The following is a 17,488-nucleotide window of genomic DNA, read 5'->3' as shown; positions in this document are numbered from 1 at the left end:
TACTTTCCAATGTGTTGACGACACAATAAACAGGATCAAGTATGTGAAAAGGGTTTCAGATGAATTCATACATTATGTACATATAATCATGAAATAAATCATGTGAACCATGCAACATTAAATGTTATTTCTGATCTATATTAATAAGTAAATCTGATTATATTGAAATGAGTTTTATTTAGGGCATAAAACCCAACACTTATCAAGGTAGCTGCTCAATCTTTACCAAGTTATGCCATGAACGTCTTCATGCTTCCAACAAAAATAACAAATGAAATGGAAAGTTTAATGGCTACATATTGGTGGCAGTCATCAGCGTCTACTAAGTTGGGTATTCATTGGATGTCTTGGAAAAGACTTTGCCATCACAAATCAAAGGGAGGAATGGGATTTCGGAATTTAAAGGATTTTAATCTGGCTCTCTTGGGGAAACAAGGCTGGCGGCTACGTGTTAACACTAACTCGTTAGTTGCTCGGGTATTCAAAGCCAGATACTATCCTAATGGCTCTTTTCTTTCTACATCTATAGGACCTAATCCGAGCTATGTTTGGCGAAGTATTCTTGAAGCTCAAAAATTGGTAGCTAGTGGTGTTAGATGGACTGTTGGAAATGGTAGCAAAATTCTGGTGTTAGTAGAGCCTTGGTTACCCGACAATGTTACTCCAATGGTTGTGTCCTCCCATCCAGGTCTTGTGAATGTTAAAGTAGAAAATTTGTTGACCATTGATGGTAAGGAGTGGGATGTTGAGTTGCTGAATGATTTGTTTGAGCCTAGAGACCGAGAACTTATCCTCCAAATTCCTCTTCAACCTTCATCAACAACGGACTGCTTGTCTTGGTCTATGGAGACTTCGGGTTTGTTCACGGTTAGGAGTGCTTATAAGCAATTACAAGTTCTCAATGGTGTTGCTGATTTGGAAGAAACTGTGGTGAACAAATTTTGGAAAAACTTCTGGTGTCTTAAAGTCCCCCCCAAGGTGAAAAATCTAGTTTGGAGAGCATGTATAGACTGTCTTCCCACGATGATTCAGCTTCCGTCAAAGCATGTCGAGGTTGCATCCTTGTGTCTAGTTTTCTCTAGTGCAGATGAATCCATTATTCATGCTTTGGTGGAATGCCCGACTGCAGCTGCTTGTTGGGAAAGGACTGGGATAGGCACGGGTGCACACCAGATCCCAAGTTTTCTGGTTTGGTGCACGAGGATGTTTCAACAGGCTGATAAAGAGAAAAAAGAATTGATTGTGGCCGTCTGTTGGTCTTTGTGAAATGCATAGAATGATAAAGTGTGGCAAGGTAAAACTGTGGGAGTGGATAGCATAGTTTCGTCTGCAAAAAACTTCCTTAACCATTGGCAAATGCTCAAAAAACAGTGATTGAGACCACTTTTTCTGGTTTTTTACTAGAAGCTGCGGCTGAGCATTGGGTTGCCCCAATTGTTGGTAGAGTTAAGGTTAATGTAGACGCAGCTTTGTTTTCGGACCCTCAACAGGTTGGGATTGGGTTGGTGGCGCGGGACAATCGGGGACTATTATGTTGGATATATTTTACCAGGATCTAGATTTACTAACAAGTATGTTTCATTAACATCCTAATATGAATTCTAAAATAATGAAATAAACACATAACAGTTTAAGAAACCTTACATTGGGTGCAGCGAAATATAATGACTCCTTCCGTTCAGATCTCTAGCCCTTGATTCCTTTCTGTAGCAGAGCATCACCAAGATCTGAACCTGGATCTCTTTCTCTCCTTCCTTTGATGTTGATTCTCCTTCTTGTTGGTTGATTTTCCACAGTCTTACACACTATGATTGAGATACCACTTGATGTGTGTGGGCACTCACTCATTCACTCAAGGAATACGAAATTTAGAGAAGAAAAGAAGAGAGAAGTGGTTTCGGCTATAGAGAATAGATAGAGGCTCAGTTTTTCATCTGACAAAGTTAAGTGTGAATGAGAGCCATCACTATCTATTTATAGGTAACCACCTAGGTTTAAGTTAGAATTATTTGGCATTAAAATAACGAAAAAATAAATGATAAAACCCTATAAGTGTGGCCGGCCATGGGCCTTGGATAATGGGCCTCACTTATGCAATTTTGCTGTTTTATCATTCATGTATCTAATTTTTTTAAAAATGCCAATTTTCCAATTCAACCATTTAAATGCCAATTTTAATTATTTAATAACTAAAAATTAATTATTAAATAATATTGTCATTTAATATATTTATTAATTAGACATATAAAGTCTCTTAATTAATAAATAAACCTAGAATCTCTTTTCTTTACAATTTCACCCTTGCTTAGTGAAAATTCATAAAGTAGACATAGTCTAACTTTAGAATTATAATTAATTAATCAAAATCAATTAACTGAGTCTTACATGTAGTATGGTCTCAACTAGTATGGGGACCATGGGTCTATATATCCGAGCTTCCAATAAGCAGATCAAGAATTTATATCTTAAATTCACTGACTTATTAATTCTTCGTTGAATCCACCCATAGAACTTAGAATTGCACTCTCAGTATATAGAACGCTCTATATGTTCCACGATATAGACACTGTTAGGTTTTATGCCCTAAATAAAACTCCATTTCAATGTAATCTATTTTATTCAACATCAATAAAGAAACAGAAGTATTTTTCATTCATTTGTGTATGTTTTGGTTCACTTTATCAATTGCTTGTCTATTTGATTTATAAATTCATCTTAAACCCTTTTCACATACTTGATCATGTTTATTGTGTTGTCATCACATTGAAAAGTAAACATGACTATGTGAATAAAGTTTCCTAGATTTATCAGACACAGGGTTTTACTGATATGATAATCTACAACAGGAGTTTACTTGTATTTGGAGAAATACTATGTTCTTTCCAGAACATTGGTTAAAGTAAAGCTCAGGTTGGATGCATGGAGTATGCATCGGAAGGGACCGATATTGAACTTTGACTTAGATTTAATTAAACTTACCGTAAAATCTATTCAAGTCAATATCGCCAAGTTGATCCTAGATCAAATGTTCTTAATCCTGTTATGATTAGGCTCAATCTTGAAAGGCTATTCGTGTTCTTTGATTTGTTAGTTAAGCCTACTTTTAGGTCAGGGTGATACGTACATTTTGGTAACACGGTAGTGCAATTGAGTGGGAGCACTAGCATAAACATGGAATCTATAGCTTCTATCTGGTGAATAGTAAGCAAAGGATGATCTCCTTCGAGCTTGACCAAACGAACATAAATGGTGGAGTACTCATTTCACATAAGCTGAAATATCATTTATACGGGGTCAAGTGTTTTAAGGATAAAATACATAGTAGGGTGTTACGGTAATCTAATCCCTTTACAGTGTAGATCATTCATATAGAGGATCATTGATCACATTAGGATTATAACAATGGATAACTAATGATGCGTCTATATGGTGGAACATATAGAGCATTCTATATACTGAGAGTGCAATTCTAAGTTCTATGCGTGGATTCAACGAAGAATTAATAAGTTAGTGAATTTTAGTGCTAAATTCTTGATCTACTTATTGAAAGCTCGGTTATATAGACCCATGGTCCCCGCACTAGTTGAGATAATATTGTTTGTAAGACTCATGTAATTGGTTTTGATTAATCAATTATAATTCACAAATTAGACTATGTCTATTTGTGAAATTTTCACTAAGTAAGGGCGAAATTGTAAAGAAAGAGTTAATAGGGGCATATTTGTTAATTATGATACTTTGTATGGTTCAATAAATAAATATGATAAATGACAATATTATTTAATAATTATTTATAGTTATTAAATAGTTAGAATTGGCATTTAAATGGTTGAATTAGAAAATTTGTATTTTTGAGAAAATCAGATACAAAAGTGTTAAAATTGTAAAATTACAAAAAGCAAGGCCCAAATCCACCAAGCCATGGCCGGCCACTTTTGTAGGCTTTTTAAACTGATATTTTCATTATTTTAATGCCAAATAATTCAAACCTAACCCTAGTGGAATGCTATAAATAGTAGTGCCCACACACAGCAAGCTATACCTCAATCATAGTGAGGAAGATCGTGAAGAAAGATCATCAGCAAAGGAGTTTCAGCATCAAGGATTTAGAGAAAGAGATCCAGGTTCAGATCTTGATAATACTCTGCTACAGAAAGGATACAAGGGTTAGAGATCTGAACGGAAGGAGTCATTTAATTCCGCTGCACCCAATGTAAGGTTTCTTTAACTTTATATGTGTTTATTTCATCGTTTTAGAAAGTTCATATTTAGGGTGTTAATAAACATACTTGTGAGTAGATCTAAGATCCTGGTAAAATAAATTCCAACAGACACGTCATTAGTTATCCATTGTTATAATCCTAATGTGATCAATGACCCTCTAATAGATGATCTACATTGAAAAGGCACTAAGTTACCGTTACACCTTCAATGTATTTTATCCTTAAAACACTTAGCTCCGTATAAATGATATTTCAGCGAAGTGAAATGAGATCTCCACCATTTATCTTTGTTTAGCCAAGCTCGAAGGATATCATCGTTTCACTTCTAAATCCCTATAGAAGTTATAGATTTCATATTTATGTTAACGCTCCCACTCAATTATACTATCATGTTCCCAAAATGTATGTATCACCCTGACCCAAAAGTAGGCTTAACTAACAAATCAAAGAACATGTATAATACTCTTGAGATCGAACCTAAACATATCAGGATTAAGATTATTTGATCTAGGATCAACAGGTGATATTGAATTGAATAGATATTACGGTAAATTTTAATATATCTAATCAAAGTTCAATATCGGTCCCTTCCGATGTATACTCCATACATCTGATGCTGGTAAACTTTACCAATGTCCTAGAAAGGACATATTATTCAAGGTGTAAGAATACCTATCGCTGATTATCATGTCAGTCTAAATTCAGTGAACTGACAAATCAGGGAATAAACTTTCGAACATATAATTAAGATTATATTCCACTGTGCTGACAACACTATAATCATTAACAAATTGATATGTTCTGGACTTAAATAGAATTCATACATTATGTAAATAATCATGAAATAAATCATGTGAACCATGCAGCATTTAAATGTTATTTCCGATCTTTATTAATAAGTAAATCTGATTATATTAAAATGAGTTTTATTTAGGGCATAAAACCCAACATATTAATGGAGGGAAGCACAAAGACTTTTCAAGGCCTTTTTCCTCCTGTAACAGCCGAAGCAATGGGAATTCGGGAGGCTCTAAGTTGGATCAAGGCACGACAATGGATGAATGTAATACTTGAAATCGATTGCCTCACAGTTGTTCAAGCCTTACGAAGCCCAATTGACATGGTTTCCATGTTTGGTCAAATTATTAAAGCTTGTAAGGAGATGCTTAAAGATCTAAAAAAATGTTATTTATTTTATTAGATCAGCTAATATGGTGGTGCATAACTTTGCTAGAGCCTCTATATTATATCCTGATTGCAGTTTCAATTTGAAGTCTGTTCCAACTGATTTGTTGCCTAATTTGGTAGGAGAGACGGTGATTTAATAAAGTTATTATTTTCATTAAAAAAAAAACACTAAAACAGTTTTTAAGTTGTGAAGGTTAGTTTTTACAAATTTTTCCATTAAGCATTTCTCTTTCGAAAATGAATCAAAGAACACCACCCCTAACTAGGCCGCTGGCTGATACCAGACCCGGGGTTTCAATGTCCAACTGCTAATTTAAGCTCAGTTTGAGTTCAAAAATGCAGATGTCATTCACTTTCTGTGTCTCAAGGATCTGAACCATTCTGAATCGTTCTTCGAACTCAGACCTCATCACGAATCGAACCAAAAATGGCGGGTCCCAACCGGCATTTGCTGCCTCTCCTCCTCCTTTCCATTGCTGCTCTCTTCTTCTACTCCTACTACCACTCTACACTCCACGCCTTCACCCCTACTCCTAACCCTCATTCTACTTTTCCCCTTCACACCTCCCACACCCCTCACCGAGACTTCACTTTCATCATCAAGGTTCTCGCCTACAACCGCCTCGACTCGCTGGCCCGCTGCCTCCGCTCCCTCGCCGCTGCAGATTATCTCTCCGATCGGGTACACCTCCACGTCTATATCGACCACTTCGCATTCGTCAATGGCTCCACTGATGTGGATCGTATGTTGGAGGATTCGCATCGAATTTTGGAGTTCGCTGATGGATTCAGTTGGAAATTTGGGGAGAAGCTCGTCCATTATCGGACCCAGAATGCTGGACTTCAAGCCCAGTGGCTGGAGGCCTGGTGGCCTGAGTCCGATGACGAATTCGCCTTCGTCGTGGAGGATGACTTAGAGGTATCGCCGCTTTATTACAAGTTTCTTAGGAGTTTGATTGTGAATTATTATTATGGTGATCCAGATTTTCGTCCGTACATCTATGGAGCTTCACTGCAGAGACCAAGGTTTGTTCCAGGTACCATTTTGCTTATAGTTTTCTTAAAATTGAATCGTGAACAAGCATAAAAACTGATAGAACCAATGTTTGGGTTATCATAGATTCTGTACACGTTGTTTGAGAGGTATTGTGTGATTAAATTGTGTATAAAATGTTGCAATTTACATAGCAATGTTTGCAAGATAATTCAGCTTGAATGATTGATGTTAAATAATAATGTGTTATTAGTAAAATTGTTTGTATGCAAAACTGATTGATTATCTAATAGTTGGAAAGTAATTTCATCAATGAATGGAATTTTAATGTCTGGATTACATGGAATTTGCTGGTTTCTCTTCCACCAAACAATAGGAATGTCTGACATCTTCTTCTAGTTGGTCTAGAATTACCTGGCATTTTGAATTTCGCTATGAATATATTGAGTTTCAGTTGAGCTCTGAATAAACAATTTCCATTATAACGAAACTTGTTGAGGATTTGTGCTTGCTTGCAAATAATTTTCTCAGTCAAGTCTCATGTAACAATAGCAACTTTCCCTTTTACACGGCTCATGCTGTGCTTTTTCGTAGAGAATTATTTCTGTCAAGAAAATATGGTCTTGTATGATTCCTGCCTTTTCTATTCTATTATAAATGTGTACTATATCTATATACATTACATACATACACACATATATATCATGAACAAATTCTGGCTTTCAATGTTTAATTTGTAAGTTTTTGCTGATTACAGGTAAACATGGTAACAAAATACAATTGGATAATGGAACCAGAATTTTTCTCTACCAATTGGTAGGCACTTGGGGTCAGCTCCTCTTTCCAAAACCTTGGAAAGAGTTCAGGCTGTGGTATGACAAACACAAAGCCAAGGGCATTAAGCCATTTCTTGATGGAATGGTACTTCTTGTTCTTCTATTTTCGTTAGGTTTCAATTTTCTTAGGTTACTTATTTTTTGACAACTTTTCTTCGTTTTTTTGTAAATCTTTCTATTATGTGATTAAGATATGGAATTCAAATGCAGGTAACAAATGGGTGGTATAAGAAGATGGGGGAGAGAATATGGACTCCTTGGTTCATTAAATTCATTCATTCTCGTGGCTACTATAATTTTTACACTAATTTTTTAAATGAGAGAGCGCTGAGTGTCTCTCACAGAGATGCAGGTGTCAACTATGGTAAAACTGCTGGACCTGATTCCAATCTGTTGGATGAAAACTCTCTTGATTTCAACCTTCTGGAAATGCAGCCATTGAAAAACCTGAAATGGTATGATTTCTGTTTCAGAGAAGTACTTCCTGAAAGGGTTGTTAGGAATTTTGATGAACTCGGGCCTGTTCTTCACACAGTGCAGAAACAGGGAACTGCAGTTATTGTGAGCCTATATGGAGCATCGGAGATGGTCACAAGGAACCTGATTTGCAACTTTGAGAAGTTAAATATTTGGAACTTCATTTTCATTGGCCACGAGTCAGATTTCCTGCTTGACCTTGCTCGTAGAGGACATCCTGTGATCACCGGAGACCATTTCTTGAGGAGCGTAACAACTTTTAAAATGCCAGATTCCCAAGATTTCCATTCAGATATGATGACTTCCATATTGGTGAAAGCCTATGTGATAATGAAGAACATAGAATTAGGATACAATTCCTTGCTCATTGAGGGAAACATGCTTCTACTTCAAGGTTATCCTTATTTTGATCAAGATAATACCTACGACTTCTACAGTGGGAAGATCTCAGGACTTCTCTTCATTAGAAGCTCAACTTCTGCTCGTAATATTTGGGTCGACAAATTTATCTCAGATGTTGCAATGATGTCGAAGTCTATGCCAAATAACCAAGAGAGCACAAGTTTTGCAGGTATAATAGAAAAATTATTGGAGCAAAAGAGTAAGAAGATTAAGAGAGTTGACGAAACAAACATTGGAGTTGATATTTCTTCCAATAATGATAAAGTGGTTACTTTAGACATTGAGAAAAAATTTGTTCACTGGTCTGTGAAGATGGATTTAGATTTACTTAAGAAACGGCTTGAAAATTTTGGTGCATGGATGGTGGGCGATGACTTTTCGTGCAAGGCTGTTGTGTGTCACCCGTCATAGCATCTGCTGGCGAATACTAGGAATATTTATTTGTGTTCCATAGTTTCTTTTTCACTTTTACCTGTACAACTGCCTTATATTTTGAAGGCATAATCTTTTTTTGTCTAAGTTTGAGATTGATGCCATAAATTTTGTGTAGGCTGTAATAGTTCGATCGAGATATAGATATAAAGAGTTGTATGAGAACAGAACAGATAGTGAAACTGAAATGCCACCACTATGGAGTCCAACAAATTCAAGAAAGATAAATTATTTGTATTTTAAAGTATATATATTTGTGGTAAACATATTTGTAAAATTCATTGCTTCGTTTTCAATGCAAGTAAGTCCTGGCACTATAAGTATCCCATTTTTTATTAATGAACTTGTCCAAACACCACTCTAGTGGCACCTCATCTGCAGTTTACCAATGACGATATGTGGGCCCTATAACCAAGCATGTGAACAAAATGAGCATTACTATTAGGCACTAGTGGTACTTAGCACTTTCTCCACATGTCGCGTTGCGATTAGCTAGCGATACTCCCTAAAAGTTATTACAATAAATTATATGGGACCTGATACTTAGTTAGACCAATAGCGATATTCATATAGAAGGGTGCTAGGCACCACTAGTGCCCTTTAGCATTTCTCAAACAAAATATATACAAAAATTCGGTAGTACTCCAAGTCTCCAAGGTTAAACAACAATTTACTTGCAAAGTAAAAAGAAAATACCAAATACTAAATTTTTTTTTTTTAAAAAAAAAAAAGCTAATTAGAATTTTTGCTCCTCGAACTTGTACATGTATTAAATCAGGTCTCTTGAACTTTTAAGGTCGTTAAAAATGCCTCCATTACTGGATTTAAGAACTTTTATCAAATTTTAGTGAAAAAAAAATCTAAATGAAAGTTCAGGGGACATGATTTAGTATATATCAAAATTTGAGGCACATGATTTAGTAGACATCAAAGTCTGGAAAATGGTTTAGTACATAAACAATCACAAAAATAGTAAAATTGAATGAAATTAGACAAAAGTCCTTAAATCTAACAATCTCAATAGTTCAGGGAGAATTTTTAACGTACAGAAAAATTCAAAAACATGATTTAGTACATGTTAAAATTTAAAAAAAAAAAAATTATAATTAGCCTAAAGATGCAGAGGACGTTTTTGTCTTATTACAAATATGTTACCAAAATCAAACTCAACCATCATATTTAACCTTTTAGGTTGAGTTTGAAACATATTATTAATTAGTAATTAGATTGTATTTTAAAATATAAGATTTTTATTGTCATGTTTAGCAAGATAGTTGTTAATTAGACAGTAAATTAAGTTTGTGTAATATTTATAAGGCTAATTAGGATCTTTTTTCTCCCTGAACTTTGACATGTACCAAATCATGCTCCCTGAATTTTTTTGGCCGTTAAAAATTCCCCTGAACTATAGAAATTGTTAGATTTAAGGACTTTTGTCTAGTTTCATTCAATTTTACTGTTTCATTGATGGTTTATATACTAAATTATGCTCCCAGACTTTGATATTTATCAAATCATGGCTCTCGAACTTTAATATGTATGCTCCCTAAACTTTCATCCATGTTAGAATTTTTTTATTAAAATTAGATAAAAATCCTTAAATTTACCAATCTCAATAGTTCAGGTTGTATTTTTAGCGATCTTAAAAATTCAGGGCATAATTTAGTAATGTTTGGGAGAAAAAATATTAATTAGCCTATTCATAATTATTATCATTTTGAAACGCGCGTATTATGTGAGAGAGATCTCTCTCTTGTAATCGTAAGGGCGACACAATACCGCAGAGGCCCAGAGATCGTGAAAGCGAATTAGGTAGTGGAAGGGAAGCGATGCAAGGAGGTTCGTCAGGCATCGGATATGGTCTGAAATATCAGGCTAGGTGCATATCCGATGTGAAAGCTGATACAGATCACACCACCTTTCTCACCGGCACTCTCACTCTGAAAGAAGAAAATGAGGTGCATTTGATCCGGATTTCGTCCGGAGGAACTGAACTAGTATGCGAGGGATTGTTTTCGCACCCAAACGAGATCTGGGATCTCGCTTCTTGTCCCTTCGATCAACGAATCTTCTCCACTGTCTACTTTAATGGCGAATCGTATGGTGCTGCAATATGGCAGATACCCGAGTTGTATGGCGAGCTGAATTCCCCTCAGTTGGAAAAAATTACCCCAATTGGGGAAAATGTTGGTAAGATTAAGTGCATTCTTTGGTGGCCATCTGGAAAACATGATAAGCTGATAAGTATTGATGAGGAAAATCTTTCCTTATGGAGCTTAGATAATATGCCAAGAAAAGCTATCCAGATACTATCACAAGAATCAGCTGGTATGTACCACTTTTCTGGAGGAGCATGGGATCCACATGATGTGAATGCAATTGCGGCGACTAGTGAATCTTCACTTCAGTTTTGGGACTTACGAACAATGAAGAAAACAAATTCAATTGAGCGCTCTCGTGTACGCAATGTTGATTACAATCCCAAGAAGCAGCACATACTTGTCACAGCAGAAGACGAATCTGGAGTGTGCTTGTGGGATCTGAGGAAGCCAAAGACTCCCATTGAGGAGCTTTCTGGGCACACACACTGGTCATGGGCTGTCAAGTATAATCCTGAGTACGAAGGGCTTATTCTGAGTTCTGGTACAAACTCAACTGTCAATTTGTGGTGGGCTGATGAGTTTACATCTGAAAGAGTAGTTGATTCACCAACTAGAGCAAATCATCTAAACCCATTACTACATTCTTATATTGATTATGAAGACAGTGTTTATGGCCTTGCTTGGAGTTGTCGCGAGCCTTGGATCTTTGCGTCATTGTCTTACGATGGAAGGGTAGTCGTGGAATCAGTAAAGCCCTTTTTATCCAGAAAATGAATGTTCCATACAAATGGCACCGATGCAGTTGGTAGTATTTACTGCTACCTCGTTTACATCTTTCAAAATTTCTCTTTTGTTTTTGGTGATAGGTATATTTGAGGAAAATTAGAAGAAATTCAACCCATTTCTTGTTAGGTTGCGTCTTATTTTGTTGGTCTGTTGATTGGGGTTTCATGTTTTAAGCTTGCATGTTCAATGTTTTTCGATTTCAAACCGATAAATGTACCCCTGTGGCCCCAGATTTGATAAGATGACAACTAAACTCGTTCTGTGGATTTAAAATAGAGCTGCTCTTTGATATAAAAAATAATAATTATTATCATTTTTTAATATATATTGATAATATTTAAAATTAAAAAAAAAAAATCTTCATAAAATAAACTTAAATTTCATAACAATTTTGTTTGATTGTTTACAATATACTAATAATAATAACATTCGGGTGTGGAATCCAAAAATAAATATAGAATTGTTTAAACTTATGTTCACTGTTTGTATTTAACTGGTAAGTGGCATTCATTTTATTTGTCAAAACTCTCTATACTGTCTCAGTGTTATAACCTGTATTAACAATATGAATTATGAAGTATACACACAGTTAATAAATACATTTCTGCACCCAAAATAAAGAAGAAAAAAACACAAAGAATAAATAATGCCAAAGGTGGCTATCTCAAATCTTCATAATTTTACAAACCAAAAATTTGGATACAATTGGAATGGTAATCAGGACATAATAAACAAAATAGGTTAAATTCATGCAACACCAAACAGATTTTTATGTTCCCGGCACAGCAAGCAAACTGCCTTGTCATTTGCTTTTTGAAACCAAGAAGAAAATTTTGAATTTCTTCAATTCAATCTGCCTCCTATTCCACCACTTCGAATTCAGGATTGACAGACTCAATTTAAAGTCACAAATAAACAACAGATGAGAAGGAAATCCAGCACTCTGTCATTCACCTAGTTGATCTAGCAGCAGACATGAACAGAGTTGGTCTGAATTGAACCTATTTCTTCTTTAAAAAACTGCAGAGTTCATGGGGGAGCACTTTGTATTTGAGCAAATACGCAATCTCAGTTCATGCACCTCTAGGCCTGTGATAAAAATGGAGATTTTATAGAAAATTAATGTAGGTCAAACTCTAGATGTTTTTGTTTTCTTTTCCAGTTACCACTGGTGGAGAAGAATTAACTTTCTTGTTGGAATATAGAAGTTAGGAAAAAAAAAGTAAATTAAAAAAGAAATGTTCTCTTATTTGGTTTACTAAGATTGAGACAAAGTTTTCTCTCTTTATTTTTCAGAAAAAATGATAACTCAATTTAGTGTCATATTTTTCATAAAAATAAGAATTTTTATGAATTTATTCAAACATTTTCCTGTATCTTATTCTTACTTCTTTTTATATAAATATAAAATTTTCTTTGATAAAATTCAAGTTCCAAACAAAACCTAAACTACAACCATTTATGGCTTCATGAAACAATAGTGGAGTGAAACATACCAAATTCTTTATAGGAGAAACTCAATCGCTTGCAATGTCTTTCTTCCTGAACCATCATCTCAAGCAAATGCAGAAAATGATAGATTGACTGAGTCCATATTCTCTGTCAAAAGCCTATTTCTTTCATCTGTCAGCATAGTTACTGTTGCATTCATTCATCCAACTAATCCAAGTTCCTTTGTCTACGCATATTTTCTTGTGCCTGAATCAGACATTTAAGAATTTCAACAACAGAAGAATCATACAAGAATGAATAGGAATACAAGTGTAAATTTGAGGACTCAGAAGTAACAATTTGACATAAATTATGGTGTGCAAACATACCAATAATCTGAAAATATATCCTCTACACAAAAAAGAACATCTACACTTTACGAGCTAGGGTCCTCTGCTTTGTTGCATGTTGTACTACTTTTTCCTCAACTGGAAGGCCCTTCCGTCTTCTTACATTATCGATGAGCTTTCTAGCAGTGTTAGGGAGCACACTAGAGCCATCACCAAACTCTTCAATTTCCTCCTCTGTTTTGGGGACAAAGAAAGGATCCTCAGGAAGTGCTTCCCAGTGGCTAAGCACAAGGAGAGCACTTGCAGCCCCGGAAGTCCACCTCCTAAGCTCATCTGCAAAACCGAAGCTTTCAGATACAGGAACATATGCGTGCACCGTGAACAATGGAGAACCTTCCTGCATTTCTTCTTTCAAAACCCGCGCCCTCCTTCGTGAAAGGACAGCATACATAGGACCCAGATATTCTGTCGATGTGTTTAGCTCGCAAAAGTACATTGCTTCCACAAGTCGTGGTTTCTTTTCTAACACAGATGCTCTACAAGCATCTTTAACAGCTGTCATAACCTGACCACTAAAGATACCATATTGTTCAGACTGCAGTTGAGAGGTTTCAGATTCATCAGGAGCTGTCATTGGAGAAATAAAAGCTTCAACAACAAATGCCAAACCCCACATGGGTTCGTCACATAACGGGCCAGCTGCTGTAGCTAGCTGAAAACCAGACACTATGCTACTCTCAAGACGCTCTGCCTCAACATACAGTGCTTGAGTTGATTCTGAGGATGTCTTGTCTGCTATGTCAGAGAGACCGGAACCATCTACGAATCCTAGTTTGTTGGATACATGAGAGGAACCGCGAATGAGAACAGAGGAGTCAGTACTTTTTTCTTCAGAATCTGGAGTAAAGAGAATGTTAGGACCAATCTGCCGAGGTCCAAGTGACCAGATTCTCTTAAGAAGCTTTAGCCATTTTCCTTTTAGCTTTTCTACCCGGTCCTTATCATTCTCGTTCCTTGACAAAATATCACTCTCCACAGCATCTATCATGCGTTTTCTTAAGGTTTCTATTGGAGTATCAGTGTCCGTAAGACTAGATATCTGTGTTGGGAATCTTTTATTTGTATGTCCAGTCTTACCACCAATAATATCTCCAAGTAAATCAGAACTTTCATCAAGAACCTTAGTTAGAGAAGGTGGTAGCTTTATGACTTGCACCCGAACGACACACCTTTTATTTGGAGTGGTCCTCTCAACATAATCTGAGCTCCCAACTAAAGTTTTTAAATTCTCAAGAGTATTAATTGCATCTCCCTCAATAGTCTCTTTATAAAAAACAAGAGGCGGTGAAACTTCCAAGCTTACTCTAGCAAACCTCTCCTTCAAATCCATTATGCATCTCTCAAGATGAACTTCCCCTGCAGCAGACAGAACATGCTCTCCCCTTGAAGAAACTGTGACCTCTACAAACGGGTCTGCTCTGTTTAGAAGCTTTAAACCTTTCATTAATGCAGTTATATCTGCAGGATCAGATGGTTCAATAGCAACTCTAAGGGTTGGAGCAACTTGAAACTCCATACTTGAGAATGGCCAAGAGTTCTTTGTGGAAGAAAGAGTTGCACTTTTCAGAATATATTGGCCGAGGCCTCTTATTGCCACAACATTTCCTGCACGAGCAGAAGGAACAGAGTTTAAACCTTGACCCATCATTAGGTACACAGATTGCAACTCAGCCTCCTGTACATGATTTTGCATTGACTCTGCTTTTAATGGATCATATAGAGCTGAAAGTACATAAATCTTCTGTCCTGAATAAAGAACCCCACTAAAGATCCTCGCAAATGCAAGAAAGCATTCGCCCGAGTCATCATCTTCACTTTCATCAATATAATTATTGATGAATTCACCTTGGGAATTCCTTTGAGGAAGCATTTTCTTCGGAACAGCAAACATCTTGGATACAAAAGCAACACAAGGAGCTTCCGGACTCAAATCACAAGCTTCAACCGATGCTCTCACAAGCTCAGCCTCTGCAAGCACATCAGAATCAACTTCATCAACGACAACCTCTCTTTTGGGGAGTAAACGTGGAATTCGAAATGCCTGTGCTGTAATAGGGTCAGGCATACACTTGACTACCATTGATAACACTGCTTCAGACAGAGGAAGCCAACGGCTCATCACTGATTGAAGTACAATTTTGGGATCCTTGTTTTGAAGCTCCCGAGGTGGTACAGACAGATTAAATGACTTAATTACTTTCTCAAGCATCTTTTTGTCTCCATCAGTATCCAAAGCAGCCTGGTAAACTTGCCAAAGTGGCTCAAGCACAAACTGAACAAACATAGGACGAGCTTTACTTCCTCCACCAATTCCCTTCTTCCCCACAATCATCTTACTCTTTGCATTGAAATACCGAGGACCCCATAGCGCCTTTTGCAATGCAGCTGCACTTGCCCCAAGCTTGGAAGCATAGAACTCGGCGAAATCATGTATAGTAAAACCCCATCCATCCAATGCACACACAAATGCCACATTTCCCTTTTGGGGTTGAAAAGTATCTTCCTCATCGTCCTCTACAAATTCATGACTCTCATCTCCAAATTCACCAGAAGGCCCAGCAAGTATCGAATCAACTTCTGACAAATATTTCTCAGACTTATACGCACTCACAATGCCATTGACTTCATGAACAATCCTCAACAACCTCGTATACGCCTCCATGGGACTCAACATAAGCTCACTAATTAATCTATCAATCTTGTTAAGCACCAAACACGGGGTTAGCTTCTCAATCCAAGCTTGCCGCAAAACCGCATGGGTTTGGATATGAACACCTTCGACGGCATCAACCAAAACTAATGCTCCGTCACTCAATCGCGCCGCCGTAGAGACCTCGCTACAGAAATCCATATGGCCAGGGGAATCAATAAGGTTAATGGAATGCTCCTTATACCGGAGACCTATTGAGGAGCTCTTCATGGTAATGGCGCGCCGCTGCTCCTCATCGAGATAGTCCATGAACCGGAGACGCCCGGCGAGCTTAGGGTGGAGTAAACCACCTCCGGAAGAGGCGATCAAGTGATCGGCAAGCGTGGTCTTGCCGTGATCGACATGAGCTAATATGCATATGCTTCGGATATTACGTGTATCGGAATCCCCCATTTTTGTCTCAAAAAAATCAATTTGAACAGTATACAAGAAAGCCGAAGCTTGAAATCAGAACTAGGTCAAATTCAACTGCCAAACAAATCAAACAGGTTTCTAGTTCTGGAAAGATGTTTGGACGGAGAGAAAATGGTTACAGACAACGGTACCTCTTCTTCCTCCCTTGGTCGAAATCAAAATCAATGGAAGCCGTTCTCCCTTGGGGCAATTTGCTCTTTCCCTCCCTCTTATTCTATTTGTATTTGCAGCAATTTATGCAACGCGTTCGACAAAAATTAGGGCTTTGCATAAGAAAAGAAAGAAATAAAATAAACAAAATTAGGGTTTTTCTGTGGTTTTTTTAAATGGGTAAATAATATTTTGTACCATGTATTTTATAAAAGTTACCAATTAGACTCTATGTTTTGTTAAATGATAAAATAGACCTTGTATTTTTGAAAATTGTACAAATAGGACTCTGAATTGATTTTTTGTCAAAATAAAACTTAATAATAATCTGATCTAGAGATGTTAAGACAAAACTAGTTACATTTTCTGTATCTGTTCGTGTTAAAAATTGTCTTAAAATTGGTTATATTAAAAATAAAATTATTGAAAATTGAGCTCGTGGTCTTATTTTTACCATTTTGGAAAATTTAAGGTCTATTTTGTTATTTAACAAAACATAGAGTCTAATTAGTAACTTTTGCAAAACAGTCCAAAATAGTATTTATCGTTTTTAATACTCCCTATGCTTTTCTTGAAATATTACTTAGCTACTTTTTTGTTTTTTGAAAGAATATCACTTAGCTACTTAAATATTATTTTAGATTCAGGTGTTTATTAAATTGCCTACACTTAAGGATGCACACGGGGCGGGGAATTAGCGGGGAGTGCTCTCACCGTCCCTATCCCTGTTAAGAATTTTAATCTCCATCCCCGCCCCATCCCTGCTTATTCCCCATCGGGGACGGGGCAGGAAATCCCCTAATGGGGCGAGGACGGGGCGGAGAATCCCCTATTGTAAAAATAAAGTTTATTTTAAAAATTTAAATGTATAAAATTATTAAATTACATAAAAGAGAAAATATTACATATTATTTACTATTCAATATAGTTAAT

At 36.4% G+C, this 17,488-nt stretch overlaps 3 protein-coding genes across 4 annotated transcripts; 2 read left to right on the top strand and 1 right to left on the bottom strand.

Moving 5' to 3' along the window:
* Window positions 1-5,615: 5,615 nt before the first annotated feature.
* LOC115720787 (uncharacterized) lies at window positions 5,616-8,796 on the top strand. Its single transcript, XM_030649965.2, has 3 exons — window positions 5,616-6,448; window positions 7,163-7,326; window positions 7,452-8,796. The coding sequence occupies exons 1-3, from the start codon at window positions 5,839-5,841 to the stop codon at window positions 8,529-8,531; spliced, it is 1,854 nt and encodes a 617-aa protein (XP_030505825.2). The 5' UTR covers window positions 5,616-5,838; the 3' UTR covers window positions 8,532-8,796.
* A 1,480-nt stretch (window positions 8,797-10,276) lies between these two features.
* On the top strand, window positions 10,277-11,715 carry LOC133034789 (WD repeat-containing protein DWA2-like). The gene has a single exon (XM_061110179.1). The coding sequence runs from the start codon at window positions 10,382-10,384 to the stop codon at window positions 11,426-11,428; it is 1,047 nt and encodes a 348-aa protein (XP_060966162.1). The 5' UTR covers window positions 10,277-10,381; the 3' UTR covers window positions 11,429-11,715.
* A 235-nt stretch (window positions 11,716-11,950) lies between these two features.
* Window positions 11,951-16,665, bottom strand: LOC133034788 (uncharacterized). Of its 2 annotated transcripts, XR_009686133.1 has the most exons (3): window positions 13,261-16,665; window positions 12,937-13,138; window positions 11,951-12,529 (listed from the first exon to the last, which is right to left on the bottom strand). XR_009686133.1 is itself a non-coding variant. In XM_061110177.1 (2 exons), exon 1 carries the CDS (start codon window positions 16,382-16,384, stop codon window positions 13,301-13,303), a length of 3,084 nt encoding a protein of 1,027 aa, XP_060966160.1. In that variant the 5' UTR covers window positions 16,385-16,665; the 3' UTR covers window positions 11,951-13,138; window positions 13,261-13,300. The 2 variants fall into 2 exon arrangements, 1 of the variants encoding a protein (XP_060966160.1); XM_061110177.1 differs by having other exon boundaries at window positions 11,951-13,138.
* Window positions 16,666-17,488: the final 823 nt, after the last annotated feature.

Source organism: Cannabis sativa, chromosome 2, assembly GCF_029168945.1.
Source record: "Cannabis sativa cultivar Pink pepper isolate KNU-18-1 chromosome 2, ASM2916894v1, whole genome shotgun sequence".
Classification (NCBI taxonomy): Eukaryota; Viridiplantae; Streptophyta; class Magnoliopsida; order Rosales; family Cannabaceae; genus Cannabis; species Cannabis sativa.
Note: the sequence above shows the minus strand (reverse complement) of the source record. Positions and strands in the feature narration are given on the sequence as shown.

Bases quoted from the DNA above. Each gene is read 5' to 3' on its own strand.
- LOC133034789 (XM_061110179.1), top strand. From the start codon at position 10,382: ATGCAAGGAGGTTCGTCAGGCATCGGATATGGTCTGAAATATCAGGCT.
- LOC133034788 (XM_061110177.1), bottom strand. From the start codon at position 16,384: ATGGGGGATTCCGATACACGTAATATCCGAAGCATATGCATATTAGCT.
- LOC115720787 (XM_030649965.2), top strand. From the start codon at position 5,839: ATGGCGGGTCCCAACCGGCATTTGCTGCCTCTCCTCCTCCTTTCCATT. The intron at 6,449-7,162 runs GTACCATTTTGC...TGCTGATTACAG, and splicing joins GAGACCAAGGTTTGTTCCAG to GTAAACATGGTAACAAAATA. The intron at 7,327-7,451 runs GTACTTCTTGTT...ATTCAAATGCAG, and splicing joins AGCCATTTCTTGATGGAATG to GTAACAAATGGGTGGTATAA.